Here is a 22,411-nt window from a genome sequence, read left to right as displayed (position 1 = left end):
AACTTTACTGAAAAATGGTATTGGTTCCTTAAATTTATACAGGGCTATCAAAAGTTGCTGATCTATTTTAAGGATATATTTTATATAAAACCTTCGTTATTTCAAATGCAACACCCTGTATTTTTTAAATAAGTCGAAGCAGATTCAAATGCTCTTTCAAACTATATTAGGGTTTCCTATACCTATCTAGCTCAGATTTTGAATAAAAAGCGATTTTTAAATAAAATTGCAATCAAGATGGCTGGTGTCGCCATGGCAATTTTCTAGTGACAGTTAGTAACTATTTTCAAAGTCGATATTACTTTATGGACATTATTATTTATAATTTATAACAGTTTACTTAAATTTGCCTACAATAGTTTAATAAGTAAGTATTCATTATTTTATCAAGAAAAATAAAGCAGTATCTGCTGGGGCGGAACGAATAGATATGATATTAATTTATAGACTTTATTTAAACTTATAACAGGTTATTTTTATTTAATTTACCTACAAATAATACAGTATCTGCTGGCGGAAGGCATGAATATGTTACTAGTGATATTATTTTGTGAGGAAAATTGCTTCTTGGCCTCAAGGGCTTATGCTCAAAGATATTCAAATAGGAATCTTCCTGATAAGCGTTTCTTTGATAAACTTGTCCTATTTCGCAGAGCTGGTAGTGTGGTTGATAAAAAAACTATTAGGTAGAAACCTGTCGTTGGAAGTGAATAAAATGAATTTGCCGTAATTGGCTATTTTATAGAAAATCCATATATCTACAAGTCATCGTAAAATAATTCAAAGAACTACTTCTTCGTTTTTCTTGATAGAATAATAAATACTTACATATTTAATAAATATTATTTATTAAACTATTGTAGGTAAATTAAATAAAAGTAAACTGGTATAAATTTAAATAAGTCCATAAACTAATTTCGATTTTGAAAATACCTACTAACTGTCACTAGAAACTTGCCATGACAACACTAGCCATCTTGATTACAATTTTATTGAAAAATCGCTTTTTATTCAAAATCTGAGCCATATAGGTACAGGAAACTCTAATATAGTTTGAAAGAGCGTTTTTGCTTCGACTTTTTTAAAAAAATACATAGTGTTGTATTTGAAATAACGAAGTTTTTATGTAAAATAAATATTTAAAATAGACCAGCAATTTTTGATACCCCTGTATACATTTAAGGAAGGAATAACATTTTTCTGTGAAGTTTATTACATACAGGTTTTATAAAGGGTGTTAATAATCTATTCTATTGTAGCATGCAAATTTAAATATCTTTAAATATCTCAAAAACCAAAGATTTTAAACATATTTAACCCTTATAATATATACCTTTTTTGGGCCCAAGAATCCAAAAATGAAATAAAATACGGGGTGTTACATAAGAAAAAATATAACTTTGGTATGGATCTTAGTTCTGAAACACCCTGTACATTTCAAAATAATTTTAAATTGTGCACATTACCTCCCCACATATACCCATAAAATATTTTGTTTCTACATCTTTCCGTTTTCGTATAATCAACCGAGGCGAATGAGGTGCGCCACCCTGTATTATATTTTCAAGTAAAAAAAATATTTTTGGCATCTTATACATATTCAAGTCATATTTACCTTTTAATTTAATTTTGTAGATATTCATAGACTAAAATGTTTATTTAAACTCAAGAAAATAAACCTATTTTTATTTATAATTTTATTTCAAATTCGGTAGAATTAATTGGTTTGCATTGGTTTATAGAGTTACTTTAAAGAATTTATTTTTTTGTTTTGTTAATATTTAAAATAACTGAGAGATTGGAACAACTATTGCAACTTATTGATATTTCTATAATTTTAAAGTTATTGGCATTTTATATAAACTATATTTTAAAATATTAAGGTTTAATTTTTTTAAATCTGTGTTAATACAATATGATCGAAAAAAAGCCGGCGTTAGTGATGGCTATGAAATGAAGATCGCTGAAATGAAGAAATGAATCGATCGTCTGGAAATGAATCGATCGAAACTGGACGCTGTTTTTTTTTCGGTCATACGGTATTTATAGTTACCTTTTTATTTATTTTTAAATTTAAGAAAACAATAAAAAAATAAGATTTTTTAATTTGCATTTATGAATTATTGTTCTTTATTTTCTTACAAGAATTTCATTTTTATATATTCTTATAATGTGTCCAAGGACATGAAATGTCTAACTAGGCAATACTATTTAAATACTTTTAGTGTAATGATATTAATTATACATTTATTAATTTTATTGGTTATCATTTTTCAACTACTTATTTTTCAACTCTTCATTTTTGTGCCATAAATTATTGAGTATTCAGTGCTTGTTAGATAGAAAAATTAAGTAAATAATAGGTACTATAAAATTAATGTTATTTTATTTTTGTTACATATATGTATATTCTTTTAGTAAACTGTTTGTAAATTAAGTTTTGTATTATTAATTTAATAAAAAAACGACCTATATCAGGACCAACACAGTTTAAACAGGCACTGTGTACACATTGCTTATTTTCTTATTTTCCTATATACGATAAATGGCATTACATTATTTGTATATAAATTCGTATTTATATATATGAAATTATAAATGTTTATATTATCATATTTGTATTTTTGTAGTATAATTTTTATACTTTTCTTATTTAATATTTATTTTTTTGGTATTAGCATCAAAATATATTATTTTTAGTTGTTAAAAGAACAATGTAAAAATACAATTTTTAATTTAGGCATAACGAATAATACTTGTATGTATCAAAAAAATAGTGTATAGAAGAATAAATTTCCTGTGTACAGTGTGATACCTGCAATAATAAATGTATTGTAAAATTTACACTTTAAAAATTTATTGAGTCAAAAAATTGTTAAAAAATCATTCATAAAATGATGATGTCTAAATTTTTTAATAAAATTTTATTTGCAGAACCTGGCTTTTATTGTTTTAGAAATTTATAGGCGTAGACAATAAAGAGAGTAAAGGGGAACTCGCTCTGTTATAAATATACTATTTTATATACATTTGTTAACAGTCTGTAATACATCTGATTTATGATCTGATTGAACCATCTGTCAAATTTCGAAATTAAATACAATGCTAGTCACAGATGATATTTTATTTTTATACCATAACTGTGCCATAACATTGCCTAAGTTGCTACTTGCGCAACTTACAATTGCGCATGTATTTATAACGTTAACTTTTAGCACCAAATTATTCGTAAAAAATGCTCTTTTTAAATATATATTAATGAGCCACCCTCGTTCCATTTGAAAAAATTGAGTTATGATTAAAAATACGAGTTGAGCATATTTTAACCGACCAGGAAAAGACACGAAAAATATTAGATGATCAAATATATTTTTCCACGGCTCACATAGGTCATTTTCGCCTATTTAGGCGGTAATAAATAATGCCTTTAAAATTTAAATTATTTTTTAAAACAAAAGTAATTTGTTTGGTAAGAAAATAAATAAATGCGTGGAATAATGATATTTTGTTTCATTTTATGCTTGTACAGGGTGTCTTACGAAATATATTATTATTTTTTTTCATTTTATTATATCGAACTCAAACAAAACCTGTAGTTCATTACTTTTTTGTAAGTGAATTTATTAGTATCTAGAAGGTTTACAGAAGATGTACTGTATTAGTAATTGAAAGTAAAAATTAGCTTGAACAATGAAAAAAACAACCTAAAACATTTAACAAATATAAATAAAGTGATAATAAAACTATTTTACTAGAGATATTTATGTAACAATAATATTCAATCATCAATATTATAATGATCATCATCATCCTGACTAATATTTTTATCATTTTGTCCTAACTCTGATGCCTGTAAAGTAGGCTCTCGAAGTAAATTAAGAACCTCTTTGATAAGTAGTTCCTTATTTGACCGTGCTCCCACACATTTAGACAAAGAGTAATAATAATAATAATTTAATTTTTTAATAATTTTCACTATTTCATTATAATGTTCGTCGCCATCATGTTGCCCTAAATTTAGCGTATTCAGAACAAATCGCAAAACAGATGCATTTTTTCCTTCAAAGAATTGCCTTCACACCAAGCAGAAAACAAGAGAGATTTTTCTATTGACATGGTACCTAAAACAATATATATTTATTCTCTTGGCACATCTTGGCAGCTAAATTTAGGATAGATTAATCGATAAAAAGATTGTGAATACGAAAAAAAATGTTCTTTATTTAAATCGTGATTTAAATCAAGTGATTTTTTTTATTTTAAACATGTGTGATTTAAATAAAAAAATAAACTTTTTTTAAACTTCAGAATAAAAAAAATAACTGTAAAATTATAAAAATATGTTCTAGAAAACTATAATAAATATTTCTATAACGGATTTATCCCATGGATTTATCCTGCATCTATTAATGTAAATAAGGCTGTTGTATGTTTGACAGACCAGCGTAAAGTTAGTCCGACAGGGAGGCACAAAAAGTATGATAGATTGATATAGTATGATAGATTTGTTCCCGCCAAAAGTTAAAAATATTCCGCATCGCAGATCTCAACTCTTCGATGAGATCTTCCACCACACGTTGAGATTTGGACTGAATTGAAAGACCTGTATAGTTCAAATCTCTCAGATATCGTTGAGAAGAATATACGGAATATACCAAGAAAGTGTAGTGCCGTTATCACAATATAATAAACTTGTCCTAAATGTCAAAATAAATTGTCAGCATGACATTAAATATTTTCTGGTAATATCTAAAGTACATCAAGTGAGATAGTATTTATTGAAAATGTTTACTGCTCCTCCGTATCCTCCGAAAGATTATTTTTTAAGAGAAATCCCTAAAATTCAAAGGGATTCTTCACAGTTTACCCCGGAGTCTTTTCCTAGAGTCACTCAGACAAATTTAGGAGTGTTCTGTTCTCCTATTGCGTACAAAGAAAATGAAGTACCAGAAAAAATTGAGGTAAGAAAATTTAGGGGAAAGTCAATAAACATAAAAAAATAAACATGGCAATGAATACTTTCAGTAGTGCGGAAACGACAAGCCAAGCGATTAAATATTCTACTTTTGTAACAGCGCCTTTGAGGATAAAAACCCTTGCAGTAATTATTGTCGATCACCTGCTCCTTCAAGTAATAGAGGCATTTTGAAAAAAGAAATAAATCAAATTAGGTATTAATACATGTGGCATTATGGTACTCTGACATATTATCGATGTTAGAAGAAATTAATAATAGTTTTTATTTTATATTTTATTAGAATGGTCATAATCAAGAGGGGGCTACTTATACCGTGTTATAAAAGTAAGATAGATAGGGCTTATTTTTTCGTGTTTTTATTTTTGCTAATTTCTTTGGCTGGGTAAAATATATCTAGATGCGGTTTTCGACAACTTTTTAGTGCTGTTTCACATGGAGCGGACCGTCCGCGCGGTCCATCGCGTTTATTTTTAGGGCCTGACAGAGTACTTTCACCTGTAGACGGTCAGTTGGTTGAATAAGTACCATGAGTTTATAGGAATACTTTCACATGGGCGCGGTTGATCCGTCGAAGCAAGGGCTCGACGGTTGGCCGTCGGTTTGAAAATCATCCGAACGGACCATCCGCGCCCATGTGAAAATACTCATACAAACTCAAGGTACTTGTTAAATCAACGGAAGATCCGCTCCATGTGAAACGGTGCAACAGGGACGATCAGCGATAAAAAATATAAAATAAAATAAAATATAAAATGGTTTGAACAAAAAATAATCCAAAATTTGCTGAGGATTACGATGCCATTATTTATAGTACCACTTCTCCAGGCAAAATTTTGTAAAAATTCCATTTTTTTATTTGCCACAGGAGTTGCGCCTTCGAGCGGTCGTTGTAGAAACTTGAAAATAATTTCCAGAAATTTCTTAGGGCGTTTGGAACATCTCCCCCACCTACTTATTATTGAGTTTGTTCTGTATATTGTCAGTAATAGGTGGTATTTATAGGGTTAGTAATAGTTGGTATTATTTTCATGTAATACAGGACTATTACATGAAATCTTAGTCTTAAATAGAATAGGAATCCTGTTTAAGACTCCTCCGATTTTGTGTAATGATACTGTTAACATTATTCTTTAGGTGCAACATGTCCATCCAACCATAATGAACAGATGGATCAAAGAATCAAAAGCTTCGTGGGTTCTAGAACCGGGAAAAGATGATTTCTTTCTACATGACATGCAGAAGAAGTATTCTGTCAAAGTTGATGATTACGATCCTAGATACAAACATATGGGTGAGAATACAGAGTTATTTTTTTACACTTGGATCCAGACCAAGCAATCAAAACAACTACAAGACAGAAACATTCATAAATATTCTCTATACATATTGATAGTAATCACCAAATGCAAGACCAAAATCAAGACTCACCTTGGTCTTGGTCTTGGTCTAGCAGACTTAAACTGACAAATGGATCTGAAGCAGCAAAAGGAATGCGAGCAAAAAAATCGATGTTGTCAACTTTAATTATACAAAAGCAAAATTTCTCGATATACGTATAAATTTAATATATTTTTAGTTTGTTTATTCCAGCATACATTATAATTAGTACACGCTTTCTAACAATATGGTCGAGAAAAAACGATCAGCGATGGCTATGAAATGAAGATCGCTGTCATTTTATATATAGGGAACGTCATCAGTGTTCATTTCCAAGCCAACTGGACGCCGTTTTATTTGATCATTTGGTCCAGCTTTTTTCTTGTAAACGCCAATTGCGAATTGCGGAAAGCGATTCGCCAAAAAATATACGTAAAATTTGGACCTATTTCATACAGTCGCGAATTTTTAGGGACATTCCATTTTTGCTCCACTGAAAGTTACCAAAAAAATCATAACCTGAGATAACTTAATTTCTTTTTTATTCGTGTTTACGATCTTTATTTTATATTTTATAGCATACAATATGAGTTTAAATTTGTTTAATGATTATGAATATCGATTTCGATTATGAATATCGATTGTGGGATTGGAACAGAAGGCGCAAAATTCAATTTACTTATTATTAAAACGTAGAAGAAAACGAGTTTATAGATCATTTGGAACATGTGAAATATTTAAATTTCGTAAGCAACAAGGTGCTTATCGCAATCACAGAAATCGCAATTTAATTTAAGAAAATCAAAATAATCGATAACCGCATCACAATACCATTCTGCGCAAACGCGAACCTTAAAATCGCGCGAATATTCGCAAAAAGTTGAAAACACTTTAACTCTCCCGCCCCCCACATTTTAAATCTTGCAAATCGCCAAAATCTTAAAATTTCTGACAGCGCCGCCATGATCATTAAAATTGGACCAATGAGAGCAGTTTCGCAAAATCACTATTCGCGATTCGCGTCTACATGAACAAGGCTTTCTCTTTACGCCAACTTTTTGAAGGGAAACTTTACGCGCGTTGGGAGTAAAAATACAAGGCTGTGACACACACACAGCGCGAGCCATAGACGCGCGAGCTGACGAGAGGAAAAGTGATAACGGCAGTGTTGCCACAACTATCCCATTTGGGGTAGATCTACCCCTTTGTAAAACAATTTAACCCCGTTATCTCGTGATAATCTACCCCGATGAAAAATAAGCTTGTGACAACACTGGGTAACGATCTGTGACATATGCGGCTAAGAAAATGACTATAATAAACTTGAAACTGTAACAACTTTGATTTCATGCATATTTTCAACGATAGGTTTGTAGCTTCTAAATAGGAATAATGGCCTTGGTAAAGCATCTAGCTCATTTGCCAGCTCAGAATTAGAATTTAGAGTTAGTAACTCACATTTTCATTGGAGGACACTGTCATATTTATTTCAAACCAATAATCAACGAGAATATTACTCTAAATCACTATAAATACTGAATTGTTTGTAACTGAGCTGTAATTTCTGTATTATTGTTCAGGTAAATGATGGAGATAAACAATTGTGATTGATTAAAATTTTATTTTAAGATGAAACTTTTGTTAACATTCTGAGAATTCGAATCGAATAATGAATTAATAATGACAAGACAAGTGACATCTGTCTAAAGAAGACAGCGATTTAGAGTGACAATTTAGTTATGTAAAATAAAAACATAAAGAAATACATATTTTATGAGTTTACTGGTTGCGTAACGATTAACATTAATTTAAAAATAAATCCCCAACATGAATAATGAACAAAATATTTAAACAAAAACAGACCAAAGATTATACAAAACAAATTGTTGGTTAGTAGTAGTCAGAGATATAGATGTAGTAGTATTTTGGTTTATTCCACAGCTATCCGGCCGGGTAATAGAATTATCGTTTTTTAATAAAAATTAAAAAACCTTATAAAATTATAAAGCTAGAATAGTATACGGTTTTATATTAACTCTAATTTTTTTGAAGTTTATAAAAAGCATTCATAAAAAATATATATCCTTCAAATCCTTCAATTTAATGGCTATTAGTATCAAGATTCGCTTCAAATAAAAAACATAGTGCGCACACATTTTTTTTTTTTCATTTAACCGTCTTTCGTTCTAGAAAAAGTATTTAATCGTTCATATAAGTATGAGTTAGTATGTTTGGAAGAAGCACGTCTTCAAAAACTGAGAGATAAATATGAGAGAGAACAAGCCGAGTGGGAGAATAAATGTCAGTTGATTGAAAATAAGCTGCACGAAAAAAAACATCCTCCTATGAAAGTGAAAAAATGCGAACACGATAAGCCGTTTTGGTGGAGCGGCAATAACGTTGCTAAGAAGTATAAAGAAGACCTTAACGAGGAGCCGAAAAACGAGGATGATTCGAAACCATTTAGTGGCAGATGGGCAGAAGAACCTTGCCTAACAGCAGTAGTGGTCGATGATCCTTGTAGGAGGAAGTTTGATATGCATGTGTAAGATTAAATTATATTTAATAAAGTGAACACATTACGACGATATATATTGTAGATTGTATGGGAGGGGAAAGTTAATCACCGCGACCTTATAGATCTAGTGTGTCCCCCTTTCTTTAGTTAGAAACTCATCGTACAATCTTAGTTCTATGACAAAAGCCAGAATCTAAGACGGTTTTACAGAGGTTAGTTCTCCATCTCAGATATTAGTCGTACCAAATTTTATGGCACGAATGGATATGGTCTCGACGCATTCAGTGATGAGGTGTTTCCCCATTTTCCCCACAGATTTGCATTCGCCGTTGTTTCTTAGCTTCAATCTACTGAGGTGTTAACCCCGTGACAATCCGAAGATTGTTCTTACTTAAAAACTACTCTCTGAAGTTGCTCTAAATCAAGAAAAATCTACAATTTTTCTCGGTCGTAACTTCAGAGAGATGAATAAAGCTTGATTTTTTTTCATTCGTCCGTTGTCCGAAGATACGATGATACGATATTAATTTTATTGGTTGAATTTAAAGACTTCGATTGGTTAGAACATTACGCAGTTTTTAGATTTATTGCATGTTCATGCCTCTGTTCAATGGATGTACGATTTGCTTGTGATCGGTGTCATTTTATATCTTTATTTCCATAACGATTTTGACTGTTTTATTTATAGTCTAAGAGCTAGAAACGTTTTCGAGAGAGAATTTTAAGAAAGTTGGTTCTTTAATATATCTTTTGCTATGCTCTCCTGAACAAGGTGCGGACCGTCTTGCTACCGGTAGATGTTGCGTTCACTACTGCGCATCATATCTGTATTCAACATCTGTTCACTACTGCGCATATCACAAATTTGCCCTGTATTTTAGGAACTAAGGATGCTAGGACAAACCTGTGTGTAGCATATTTTGTTTCATAAAAAAGTAGCAAAGTAATGTGAAAATCGCATCATTGTATCTCTACTCATAAACGAGAAATCCTATAAAACACACGAAAAACAAATACCCTGTACAGATGTGATGCGCTGTAGTGAACCGCAGTAGTCTACCGTCTACCGGCAGCCAAACGGCCCGCACTTTGGTCAGGAGAGAGTAAAAGATATATTAAAGAACCAGATTTCTTAAAATTCTCTTGCTAGCTCTGGTAATATTATATTTTTATTAAGGTTAGATTAAATTTGTCAAAAAAGTGTCAAAACGTCCGTTATCGTACGATCTTTCTCCGTTGACGGGTGGAGTAAAAAATTTACGGATGAAAAGTGGCGCGAAAACGCTATCATCTGACGATGAGGGCAGATATATCCCCTGAAACGCTGTGTTTGTGCTTTTTGTAGGTTAGAGAAAGCTGGTTTTCGTTCAGATTATATCCATTTTAGAAAAAATTAATAATTACAGCTAATTTTTTCTTAGTGCACGTTCATATTCGCACAGCTAGTGATGCTTTGCGCGATTCTTTGCATGAAGACTTTTAATCATTGGTTAGTGAAAATGATTAAAAATGAGGCTTGCCGCACAGTGGAAGCGTCAACGTGCGAATTGTGTAGAATCTTTTGTGCGACCGATCCAAACTACTTATTCTTACTGCAAATGCAAGGTCTTACAGCATTCTTACAGTAGCTGCGGGTTGGTAAGCGAGTGCATACATTTACGACTTGCAAATGTAAACAGATCCCGTCTGGTTGGGATATTTATTTGCCTTGTTCGCACTTTTCGTGAAGGGTTTCTCTTGAAATTCAAAATGGTTAGGAAAAAGCTAATATTGATTTAGTACACAAGCGGAAATATAGTTAATATCAAATAAACTGTTATAGTCTGGTCACATACTCAAAAATGCCTTTTGGAGGAAAGTTTTGGGGTAGTTCTGATTTCTTCTGTTTGTAATGTTTTTCGGAGTGCTGAATTCGAATCTGTTTGCTAACAAAAATTGGTGAATAATGTTTGCTAAAAAAAATTCGTGACGAAAAAAATTAGGTTTCTTGCACTTTTTTGTCTATAACTTTTTGTTTACTCTTATTTTGTATGGAGTTATTATTTCTGAAAAAAAATCACATTTTTCGGGTTATAAGCAAAACAAACGCAAAAATTGCATTTTTTATGTTTTTTTTATGTATTCAGCACCTCAAAAAAAACCAAAACATTCAGCACCCCAAAAAACATAATGAACAAAATAAAAATCAGAACTACCCCAAAATTTTCCTCAAAAACAGGCAATCATGATCAAATGGGATCAGCAAGAAGCGCAGCCTAGAAGTTATACGTAGGTACTATTGTGTATAATTTGTAATTTATATTTTTTATATATTTTAGGGTAGGCCAACCATTTCGAAATGAAGCATGCAATTTTTATTACACCCACTATCCTCCACCAGATATAAAGTTTCGACCGAAAAGATTCTCATAATAAATCTAACTTTACCTGTATATCTATAACGTATTTGACATGCGTCAAAAGTCCGAAATAAATGGCAAAATTTCTCGTTTTTAACGTAAACGTTTCATTCTAAATTTTGTTATGTGTTTGTAATAATCAGTTTCGCATAAAAATTCACCGTTATGGAGAAAATTGCCACCGAGAATCTGTTTCTGTTGGAGTTTCTAGTGGACAGCGTTACTTTGGATCCCAAATGCGACTGCGAAGCTCCCCCTGGAGAGACATGCGTCTCTTTCCAGTTTCTGGATAACGCGCCTTTGGACGTGTGCGAGGCGGACTTCAACCCGAAAAGAAGCATTAAAAACGATAGAGGATCGGTGAAGAGCGGGAAAAGTTGCTTGTTTTCGCTCAGTCCAGAACAAGCGACGGCAGCTACAGAGCAATTCGACATAGCTGTGTCGGTAATGAGAAAAATGCAACCGGGATGGTTGCCAGAGACTGTCGAAATAGGTATTTATCGTATCTATTTTACATATGTATTTGATTCTCTTATTTTTTGTGTGTTGGTTATTATTTGGTGTTCCGCATCCTGAAAGATTCTGGCAAAGCTCGGATTAGTGATGAGCCAATGGACAAGGGGAGTCTTGGTCTTGTTCCCTTGTTTTTGCACTAAATTCTTGCAACTCTTGAACTTTTTTAATAGAATTTTACTAAAGGCACTTTCTACATAGATAATATTTAAATAAATAGTATGTTAAGTAATTTTAAATGTAGCTTTAGTGAAAGATATTCTGATAAAAATGTTTATTCTTTTATTATACAGGGTGTCCCAATATTCCGTGGACATAGAACTACTACGTATTTTTGGAATCAAAATTAGTTCATTGGACACAATTTAATTCTATACAAAAATGCTTTGTTTGTCCGTTAAAGGACACCAAACTTTAAAAAAATAAGCACATTTTTTCAAAAATATTTTAAGAACCGTTATTCCGATTTGAATGAGATTTTGGATGTCTATGTTTTGTTAAGTACTTTAACATTTATTTGAGTTTCACAAAAATCGAGGAAAAGTACGGGAAGGGTGAACACTACCCCCACCCCTGCATAAATTTTAGTATCAATATTTTCCAAATCAACCAACGACCGATTTTTTTTTTCGGAAAATTGTCCTTAAAAATAATACATTTTAAATTAATTAACGTTCGGGTTTATTTTTGAGTGATGCCCTCTAACGGACAAACGAAGCAATTTTGTATAAAAATAAATTATGTACAATTAACTTATTTTGCTTCAAAGTATGTGTAGTTATTCTATGTCCACAGAATATTGGAACTCCCTGTATATTTTGTAGCTCTGCTTTGGAAAAATAAATTCCCCAAAAATTTATTTTTCAAAAACTATGCGATATTGCGTTCTTTTACAAGAAACAAAAAATGTAGTAAATACTAGAGGGACCATTTTACAAAAAGAAAATCTATCGTCGGTGGAGTTGGAAAATATTTATACTAAAATTTGTGTAGGCTTGGGGGTAGTTTTCACTCTTCCTGTACGTTTTCTTGATTTTTGTGAAAGTCAAATGTAATTATTGCAATATTATAAATAATAATATATAGTCTTCAGTATTGTAATAACTATAAATGTAATTCTAAATAGTTTTTTACAAGTAAGAAAATTAAGTTAAACAAGAAACAAGCATGATTAAAATCTACAATATTGCCGAAGACAACGCTGCCAAATGAAAATAATTTGAAAATAAACTAAGAGTAAACATTTCAACAATCAAACATAACTCATCTACTACTATTTACTGTTTCAACAAACCCTCCTTTGGTAAAAGAGAGTTTATAGTAATTGTAGTAATAACATCACACTAAACTAACCTTAATTTTGTATTCTACAAGCTTTATTTAAATGATAAATATACGCTTAATATTGTCACTTACGAGGGTTATTTTTTTATTTTGCATATAGGTGTAGAAAAAAATTGGTCAAGTGCGAGTCGCACGAAAGGTTCCATTATCTATACAACATTAAGCAGTATATTATTATAAACTTTTTTTCCGATTTAGCTGAAATTTTGAATGCGCGTATAAGTAATTTAAAAAAAAATGAAGAAACACATTACTAAAAATTGTATTAATAATAAATATGTAAAAATATGTGAAAATTAAAAAAAAAACGATTAAAAAAATTCGTCTTGGCTAGGATTCGAACATGCATTACTCCGGCTCCAACGTCATAGCAGCGTAAAGTCCAAACGTTGTAGCCATGCGGCCACCGAGCACCGAGGACTTGGAAGATTCTATGTAAAATTCATACTTGTAAAATAATGTTCAGTGAAAGTACTTTTTTATTTATAAACATTTATTTAATTCTGTTTTTAGTATTTGTTCTTATAGCGGCAACATAGATACATTATCTGTAAATAAAATTTCAACTGTCTAGCTATAACGGTTCATAAGATAGACCTTTGTGACAGACGGATGGACATACAGCGAAGTCTTAGTAATAGATAGGGTTCCCGTTTTTACCCTCTGGGTACGGAACCCTAAAAACAGTAGATAGCTTTTAAACACTACAGTATTCTTTTGGAAATATTATCCACGAAGAAAAAGGCATTTTTGTATCCGTTGCAACCAATTCTGAAAGCAGTTATTCCACGCTTGTTAGTACCGTCAAAATTGCGTTTTTGAGGGCGCTGACTGCATTCTGGGACTGGAACCTCTGATTTAGTTTATTCTAATTTTTCGAAAAGTAAAGATTATCAATATGTTTATAGGACTTAGATCGGTACTATATGGAGGATGGTCCAACGATTGGATGCTTTGTTGCTTTAAAAACTAAATTTTTTTTAAGCTGTGTGGGAACTTGGATTGTCTTAATAGAGGATCATTCGTCGTTGAGGGTTGAATTTTCGAAACTCAGCAATTACTTACGGCAAACAAATTGATATGTACCAATCACTAATCAGCAATAACAGTTTTTTGATTTTGCACAGGAATTGTTGCTTCATGACCCGCTTTTGAGACAAATTTAATGTCGCCACCATCTTTTTGGAAACACTTCGAGCACGGATAACTTTCGTCGGCTTTGGTTCATCTCGGAAGACCCAAACAGCCGATTTACGTCTATTTTCGGGTTCATAAGAGTAAATCCATGATTTGTCACCACTGACAGTACTGTAATATTTTTTTTCTGCGTTAAACCGGTGTAGAGTTTTTTGACCCCAATTGACTCTAATTACTTTCTGTTCTTCCATCAACAGATTTTTTGAATTGAAGAAATGCCCAATGATGCTTCAATTTTACGATATGTGACATGTCGATCTTGTCGATCAGCTTACGTACAGCATCGACATTTTCCTGGGTAACTGCCGTCGTTGGTGGATCTGTTCTGGGCTCGTCGCTAAGAGTAATCTGTCCGCGTTAAATTCTCCATACCAACGAAAAATTGTCGATTGATGTGGTGGTTCATTACCGAAAACGGAAACCAATTCGGCAATGCATTCTTGTTGAGACAAGTGTCCTCGAAAATTGTAAAACACTATCGCGCGAAATTTTTCTCGGCTTAATTTCATTTTTCGACTGACTCAACTTGAAAAATTCAGTTATACAGCTTTAAACGAAGCGGTCTAAAATTTGGTGTTTAAGTTAACTAAAGATGACAGTTAATTTTGACATTTGATATATGTTGACAATGTTACTATGTTTACCGCCTACTATGTTTCTATATGCAAAATATAAAAGACAACTCTCGTATTATTTAAATTAAAATTGCGTTTCATTTTGCGATATGTCAAATATCTTACGTTTTCGAAAAAACTTTTTCTAATCTATTTTTCGGTAGGTGTTACGAGAGACGCTACCCTGTATATTATCACTGGAATAAAAATAATTATACCGGGTGCGTCTCGAAAGTGGCTCACCCCTATAACTTTTTTATTTTTTCAGATAAAAAACGAGATTTGGTGTGTTAGTATATGACATAAATTAGGATTGATTGACATATTCAATTGTTTTCGGTCACTTCCGGTTTCACCGGAAATAATTACAACTTTTGATTTTTAAATGGCACCATCCATATTTTTTTACTTTATTCGATAGAAAATGACACTCTGAGAATAGACATATCATATATCAACTTTTGACATTTTCTCATATGGTTTATTTGAAATTATAACATTCTGTTCATAACGACAATTTGCCTTGAAATACCAAAAATGGGACCAGGAAATGACTACAACTTTTGATTTTTAAAATGCCATCCTCGGTATATTTCTACTTTATTCGATAGAAAATGACCCTCTGAATTGAATGACATATCATATGTCAATTTTTGACATTTTTACATATGATTTATTTGAAATTGTAACATGCGGTTCATAACGACAATTTGACTCGAATTACCAAGTGTGTGGTACCAAATTACTCATAAAAACATTCTTTTTCCGCAAATATGTTAATGAGCCACCCTCGTTCCATTTGAAAAAATTGAGATATGATTAAAAATACGATATGGGCATCTTTTAACCGGCCAGGACAAGACACTAAAAACATTAGACTATCAAATCTATTTTTCCAAGGCTCCTTGATTAAAAATTAGTGTTTTTAACACAACCGTGGCACTCTAGATTGAAATTTAAAATGCAATTTGTTTTTGAGTGAATATGTCAAAAGCTGACGGCAGCTTGATATGTCATTCGACTCAGAAAGTCATTTTTTATCGAATAAAGTAAAAAAATACGGAGGGTGCAATTTAAAAATCAAAAGTTGTAGTCATTTCCGGTGAAACAGGAAGTGACGGAAAACAATTGAAAACATCAATCAATCCTAATTTATGTCATATACTAACATACCAAATCTCGTTTTTTTATCGGAAAAAATAAAAAAGTTATAGGGGGTACGCCACTTTTGAGACGCACCCGGTATAACTGAACAAACGTTTTCAGGTGCATCTGTTATATCCGTATCCAATTTATTCAATGAGTTGATCAGCAGCGTCGAATTATCTGATGGCAGCTCTCCCACAGCCGAAACACTGAAAGACGTTTTCAATATCAGCGATCCATCAAACGCCAGCACTGTAATAGGGAAAATCAGTGTTTACATTCGCATGTCGTGTTTTGGAAAGCTCATCGTGACCCAATTTCAAATGAATTTGGACGACAAAAGTGTGTTATTTAAAGACAAAGAAGGAAAAAGTTTATATAGGTATAAGAAGGCTGGTAAAAAGGGTGGACAGCAAGGTGGGGATTTGCAAAGAGGGTAAGAAGGCTTTTGAAATTAAAACATTATTATTGTACATGGTGACCCATGTACTGAAATCATACGCAGAGCTGCACATAAGTCAGTTTTAAAAAGACTTAGGTCTTAAGTCGTAAGTCATTTCTAAAATCAAAACTATTTAAGTCTTAAGTAAAGTTCAAATGATTTAAGTCTTTGTCTTAAGTCTTTGACTTAATAAGTCATTTTATTTCAAGTCAAGTCAGTTTTGTAAAGACTTAAATCAATATAACGTTATTTAAATCGTTTTATGACTTAAGTCTATATTTTTGACTTAAATCATGCAAGTTAAGTCAGTAAAATGACGTAAATCAATATAATTACCCTCAAGTCAAAACAACCAGAATCCAATTTAAAAACCTTTTTTAAATATTAATATTAATTTTCTTGTATTACCAATTAGCGATTTTCTTACTAAATATTATATTATTAATTTATACAGATGAGACTAAAACCACATAAAATAAAACAATTAATTTTCTGAACTACAAACACAAAAATATGTTTTTTTTTATCAAATTTAACAAACTTTTTTACAGAGATCATCGAATACATCGAATCATCGGGTCATCGAATACATGTCTATTAAAAAGTGGTGATGTGTTTTGATCACAATGTAATATATCGATGGCATAAGCTAAGGGTTGGAGGATTTTAAGGTACTCTTCAATATATTCATGATAAATTTCTTTCGTTCGTCTTTCGGGCTACATAACGGAGTCGGGGATTCACTTGAAAGACAACAGACTCACTACGCACGCGTAATACGACAAATAATCAAAACCGGCTCCGAAAAACTATCATCATAAAAATATACAAAAATATGGCTTAAGCCTTTTATAAAAAGACTTTAATCATTTTAATGACGTAAGTCTTTTTAATGATTAAGTCTTTTCTAAAGAGACTTAAATCTTGTTCTATTTCGGAATAAAGATTTAAATCACAAATAATTTTCAAAAAGACTTTTCAGTCTTAAGTCAGCTTTCAAAAATGACTTGAAATCAAATGACTTAAGTCATTAAAATGATTAATTCAAAAAAGACTTAAGTATCTTCGTTATTAGTAAAGAGTAAAGATAGGAGGAGGCGATTTGCATAAACCTGTCCTGCTTTTTTGTCAAACTGAAGATGCAGTAAACAAAATAAAAAGTAACTTTCACTAATAACGGAGATTGTATGATTTCAACTATAATGGGACACCCTGTACATTTTACTAAATTAAGATGATTAGACCACACTATTTTATATTTTTTTATTTAATTTTTTAATAATTTAAAATGTTGTAGTGCGACCCTTCTCAGTCACCCATTCTCAAGTCCTATCCTTTTCAAAAAGTCTAGCGACTTGGAGACTGAACCCTGCATATAGCTCTCTGTCAATGGCATATCATTGCCTAGTACTGAGAACCGCATATTTGTCAGAGAACATATTTTATATCGTTAGGTCTTGATAATGTTACTAATTTGGAATACTATACAATTTGTTGCATCGTCGACCTGAACAGGAAATGCCATTTAATTTTGAAAATGATGAGCCATTTTTCAAAAAAAGATTATTTGAAACTTTTTAAGAAACTCCTTAAAATCAAGCAAATTGTTCATTTTAAATAATTTATACGAATTCTTGTTCTTGAGTTATGACAGAAAAATACTAAATTAGGCGAAAATTAAAGTTATGTCACAATATGGCAAATCTACTATGATTTTCTTCTACAGAGATCTGTCAAAACTATCCTAAGTTGTATTCTCTATAAACATGTACCGTATGATCGAAAAAAAACGGCGTCCAGTTGGCTGGGAAATGAACATCAATGACATTTCCCATATAAATTTACATTTAAAATGACAGCGATCTTCATTCCATAGCCATCGCTGACGCCGTTTTTTCTCGATCATACGGTATTTATATAGTATATGTATTTCATAGATAAGTAAACAATTAACTCTGCTTCTTTGTTGTAAATGTTATTTTAAAGTTTTCCCTATAAAATAGAGAAACTTTAAATTAAAATTTACATGGGATTTCCTGTTTTCAGATCGGCGATGCAATAGTCTGTATATTTATAATCTATTTGTGAAACAACCATTATATCCAGACATGTTCTGCAATATGGTATTTCGTGGTGTCGCCCTCAGAGTAAGGTGTTGCCTAATGATATATTTTTCTGATGCGTTTTTAATTAGTGTGAATAAATATAAAGCTCTTTAGTCTTGCTAGTAGAAATCTCGATATATAAATCTCCCTCTTATAATAAGTCTTGCTCTGACCATTAAAAACATCAATATTAAAGGCAATGTTAGTCCAAGAAAATATATTATCACCATTGTTTACCACTTTCAAACAAGCAGTAGAATTATATTATAATTAATGTAATTATTCTAGATACAATTCAACTTGTCCCACCTCACCTTGTCCTCGACCAAGTGGTGCAGGTCCTCAGGAAGCGTTCAATCCACGTTACGGCTCCCTGCCCAATGATTTGTCCGGGTTTCCCAATACGAACACGAACGGACTTGGACAATATGCTGCCGGTTGCCCGGCCGGTTGTCCGATGCAGCAGCCAGGCGGATTCCAAAACGGCTTACCGGCGAATAACATGATGACGCCTTGCAATGAGTGCGGATACATACCCAACGCGGCATGTTTACCTCCTGGAGCTGGCATGATGCCTAACGCTTTTGATATGGGGCCAGTAATGCCGCAAGTTCCCGATGGAAATTATCAAGAGATCGGAGCTAGTTTGGGCGGGAACTCGTTAACCATTCGGGTTCATAAGGACAAGGGCAAATTGGAGCAGGTCGATCCAAACGCGCCGGACTGTACTTGCGGAGATGGAGGAGCGTTGGCTATTCCTGGAAAAAGCCAAAATCAACAGGTGAATAATTGTAAACACAAATTTATTTTTTAAAAATTTCAACAGTACAGGGTAGAGATGGGCAAAGATTAAACGGGTCGTTCATTTGAACGAGTATTAAAAATGAATCGTAAGATTCGATTCATTGCTTGCTCATTCAATTGAATTGTGGTCAGCACGGATCCATAAGACTTGAATAACGTAAAAAAAGAATTAAACGAAGAACGTAACGAATACGTAAAAAAGAATCGTGATAATTGAATCGGATCACAATGCGATCGTTGGTTCAAAGAGTCGTGAGAACTGAATCATTGCTTACAATACGGTTCATTCAATTGTATCGTGGCCACCACGGATCCATTAGATTTAAACGTTGAGTCGTAAAAAAGAATCGTGAGAATTGAATCGGATCACAATGATATAAGCATAGAGTCAGGCCCCGATATTTAGACTTGAACAAAAGCCCTAAACAAATATCATGGGCATAAAAATCAAACGATAAGAAAGTTATTTACAAGAAAAAAACGTATTGTAATGCTGTCATTTTATATGTAAAACTAGCGTGTACCCGCGACTTCGTTCGCGTCGAATTAATCATTTGTAATGGTGATGATAAAGCAAAGCAAGAATTTCCATTAACATACAAACTGGATAAAAGTTTCTCACATTTATGTCAGCATGAGAAAAAACAATAAGACCGGATTATTATATAACTTGATAATATTTGAGGGGTAGTTTCATCTCGTTGGAATTTGACTTTCGAAAAATCCGTTTGCCAAAAATAAGCTTTTTACGTCAAGCAGTTTAAGCAGAATCGTGGTTAATCAATTATCCAACTTTTTGGAACACACTGTATGATTTTTTAAAAAATTTCAAAATATGTAAAAAAACACAATAAATTTTACGTGTCCAAGCGTTTCCCCGAAAGACTAGCCGTTTTTAAAATAACAAATATTCTAATATTTGAGGGGCGTTTTCATCCTCTTGGAATTTGAGATTCGAGAAATCCCTCCTTATTGAACCTCTACACTCCACTGTCAATCCGTTTGCCAAAAATCAGCTTTAAACGTCAAGCAGTTTAAGCAGAATCGTGATTACTCAAAGGTCATATTTTATGAAACATCCTGTATAAATTTTTAAAAAATCTTAAAATATGTAAAACAACAAAATAAAATATACGTGTTTAAGAGTTTTTCCGAAAAACTCACCAGTTTTTAAATAAAAAATATTCTATAGTATATTTAACAAAACTTTGGTTGCACGTCATCAATGACACCATGCGTCGTCTTATGGAGTTTGCTGGTGGTCGTATTATGATGTGCAACCAAAGTTTTGTTAAATATACTATAATATTTGAAAGGTGGTTTCACCCCCTTAGAATTCGAGTTTCGAAAAATCCCTTCTTATCGAACCTTTACACCCTAAAGTCAATCCGTTTTCCAAAAATCAGCTTTTTACGTCAAGCGCTTTAAGCAGGATCGTGATAAGGAGATGAGGAGGTAATAAAATATACGTGTTTACGCGTTTTTTCGGAAACTTGACCGTTTTTTAAATAAAAAATATTGTAATATTTGAGGGGTGGTTTCACCCCCTTGGAACTGGAATTTCGAAAAATCCCTTCTTATCGAACCTCCACACCCTAGAGTAAACCTGTATGCCAAAATTGGGCTTCTTACGTTGAGTGGTTTGAGCAGGATCGTGATTAATCAGTGAGTCACTTAAGGATTTTATATATTAGTATAGATTATATGGGGAATGTCATCGATGTTCATTTCCAAGCCAGCTGGAAGCCATTTTTTTTCGATCAAGAAGAACTGTATAGTTCTTTTTCTGGTCCCTTAAGTAATTTTCCGACCAAATTATCGCCGGTAGTGCCAGTTACGATTCTTGTTTTTATGAAACGTAAATTGTGCATGTGATTCGTTGGAAAAGACAAATGAACGAATCGTAGAGATATATGAGAAATCATCTGTCAATATGAGAAATTGAATCGTGTGTGAACTTGATTCGCTAAAAAGAATCGTAATGCCCCATCAATAGAACAGGGTGTCCCATTATCGTGTATTTAATTTTATTTTAATGTAGTCAATGCCGCCAAATGGAAGCTGATGCAGCTGATGCTGGCTTATATAAAATCCTTCCTTCCATTTTCGTGTGTTTTACAGGGTTTCTCATTTATGAGTAGAGATACAAAGATGCGGTTTTCACATCACTAAGCTACTTTTTTTATGAAACTAAAGATAGTACGCACAGATTTGTCCTAGCCCTTTTACTTACTGAAATACACGGCGAATTTGAAGTTATTTAATTTTTCGACTCCTCTCATATTTCGGTTTCTTATATCTTATCGAAAATGTGATAACTGGGCATAATAGAGCTATTCACGTAGAATTCAGTGGCGTAACTAGATTTTCATTGGGAGCTGTCATTCTTCAAGTATGACTCAAATTTATGTTTTTTTACATGGGATATCCTCTATATAGTTCTTATTTTTACATTGAAATTTGAGAAAGAAATTCCTAAACACTAATTGAAACCACTAATTTATTCCAGTACTTTCATGGTTCTGAATGAAGCTTAAGAAATAAAAGTTAATTTTTTCAAATATAAAATAAGTTTTTCTAAAGCTAAATGTTCTGATATTTATTAATAATACCTCCCATTAACACAATATTGGGAAATTCAATATTTGAGTAGATATTTTAGTTAGGATGCTTATAATAGTCTCGGAAGTCAATTTCCGTTTCTTAGAAAACTATTTCTAGAAATAGCTGATAAACACAACAGATATCCTGAATTTTTGTTAAATACTAAACCTTTTCTTAAGTAGCTTAGGTATAATTATGGATTTTGCAGATAGCACGATTTTACTGTTTGTTTTTTACCGTCAATTACGCGGCCCTGGTCTCATACCATAGTCACATTAGATTACTGCAGGGCGAATATGAATAACAAAAAATGTTAATGTCTTCTTCAAAAGCGAATATCTCCAACAAAAATAAAGCTAATGAGATGAAC

General features: G+C 32.2%; 1 protein-coding gene across 1 annotated transcript; it reads left to right on the top strand.

Annotated features, from left to right (window-relative positions):
* The first annotated feature begins 4,498 nt into the window (after positions 1-4,498).
* LOC115879918 lies at positions 4,499-11,434 on the top strand. The gene is made up of 4 exons (XM_030896974.1): positions 4,499-4,961; positions 6,113-6,269; positions 8,546-8,900; positions 11,192-11,434. Exons 1-4 carry the CDS (start codon positions 4,785-4,787, stop codon positions 11,283-11,285), a joined length of 783 nt encoding a protein of 260 aa, XP_030752834.1. The 5' UTR covers positions 4,499-4,784; the 3' UTR covers positions 11,286-11,434.
* The last annotated feature ends 10,977 nt before the right edge of the window (positions 11,435-22,411 follow it).

Source organism: Sitophilus oryzae, unplaced genomic scaffold (genome assembly GCF_002938485.1).
Source record: "Sitophilus oryzae breed Bouriz unplaced genomic scaffold, Soryzae_2.0 scaffold_1590_pilon_pilon, whole genome shotgun sequence".
NCBI lineage: Eukaryota > Metazoa > Arthropoda > Insecta > Coleoptera > Curculionidae > Sitophilus > Sitophilus oryzae.
Note: the sequence above shows the minus strand (reverse complement) of the source record. Positions and strands in the feature narration are given on the sequence as shown.

Coding starts and splice junctions, on each gene's coding strand:
- LOC115879918 (XM_030896974.1), top strand. CDS start 4,785: ATGTTTACTGCTCCTCCGTATCCTCCGAAAGATTATTTTTTAAGAGAA. Junction 4,962..6,112: donor AAGTACCAGAAAAAATTGAG/GTAAGAAAATTT, acceptor ATTATTCTTTAG/GTGCAACATGTCCATCCAAC. Junction 6,270..8,545: donor TCCTAGATACAAACATATGG/GTGAGAATACAG, acceptor CTTTCGTTCTAG/AAAAAGTATTTAATCGTTCA.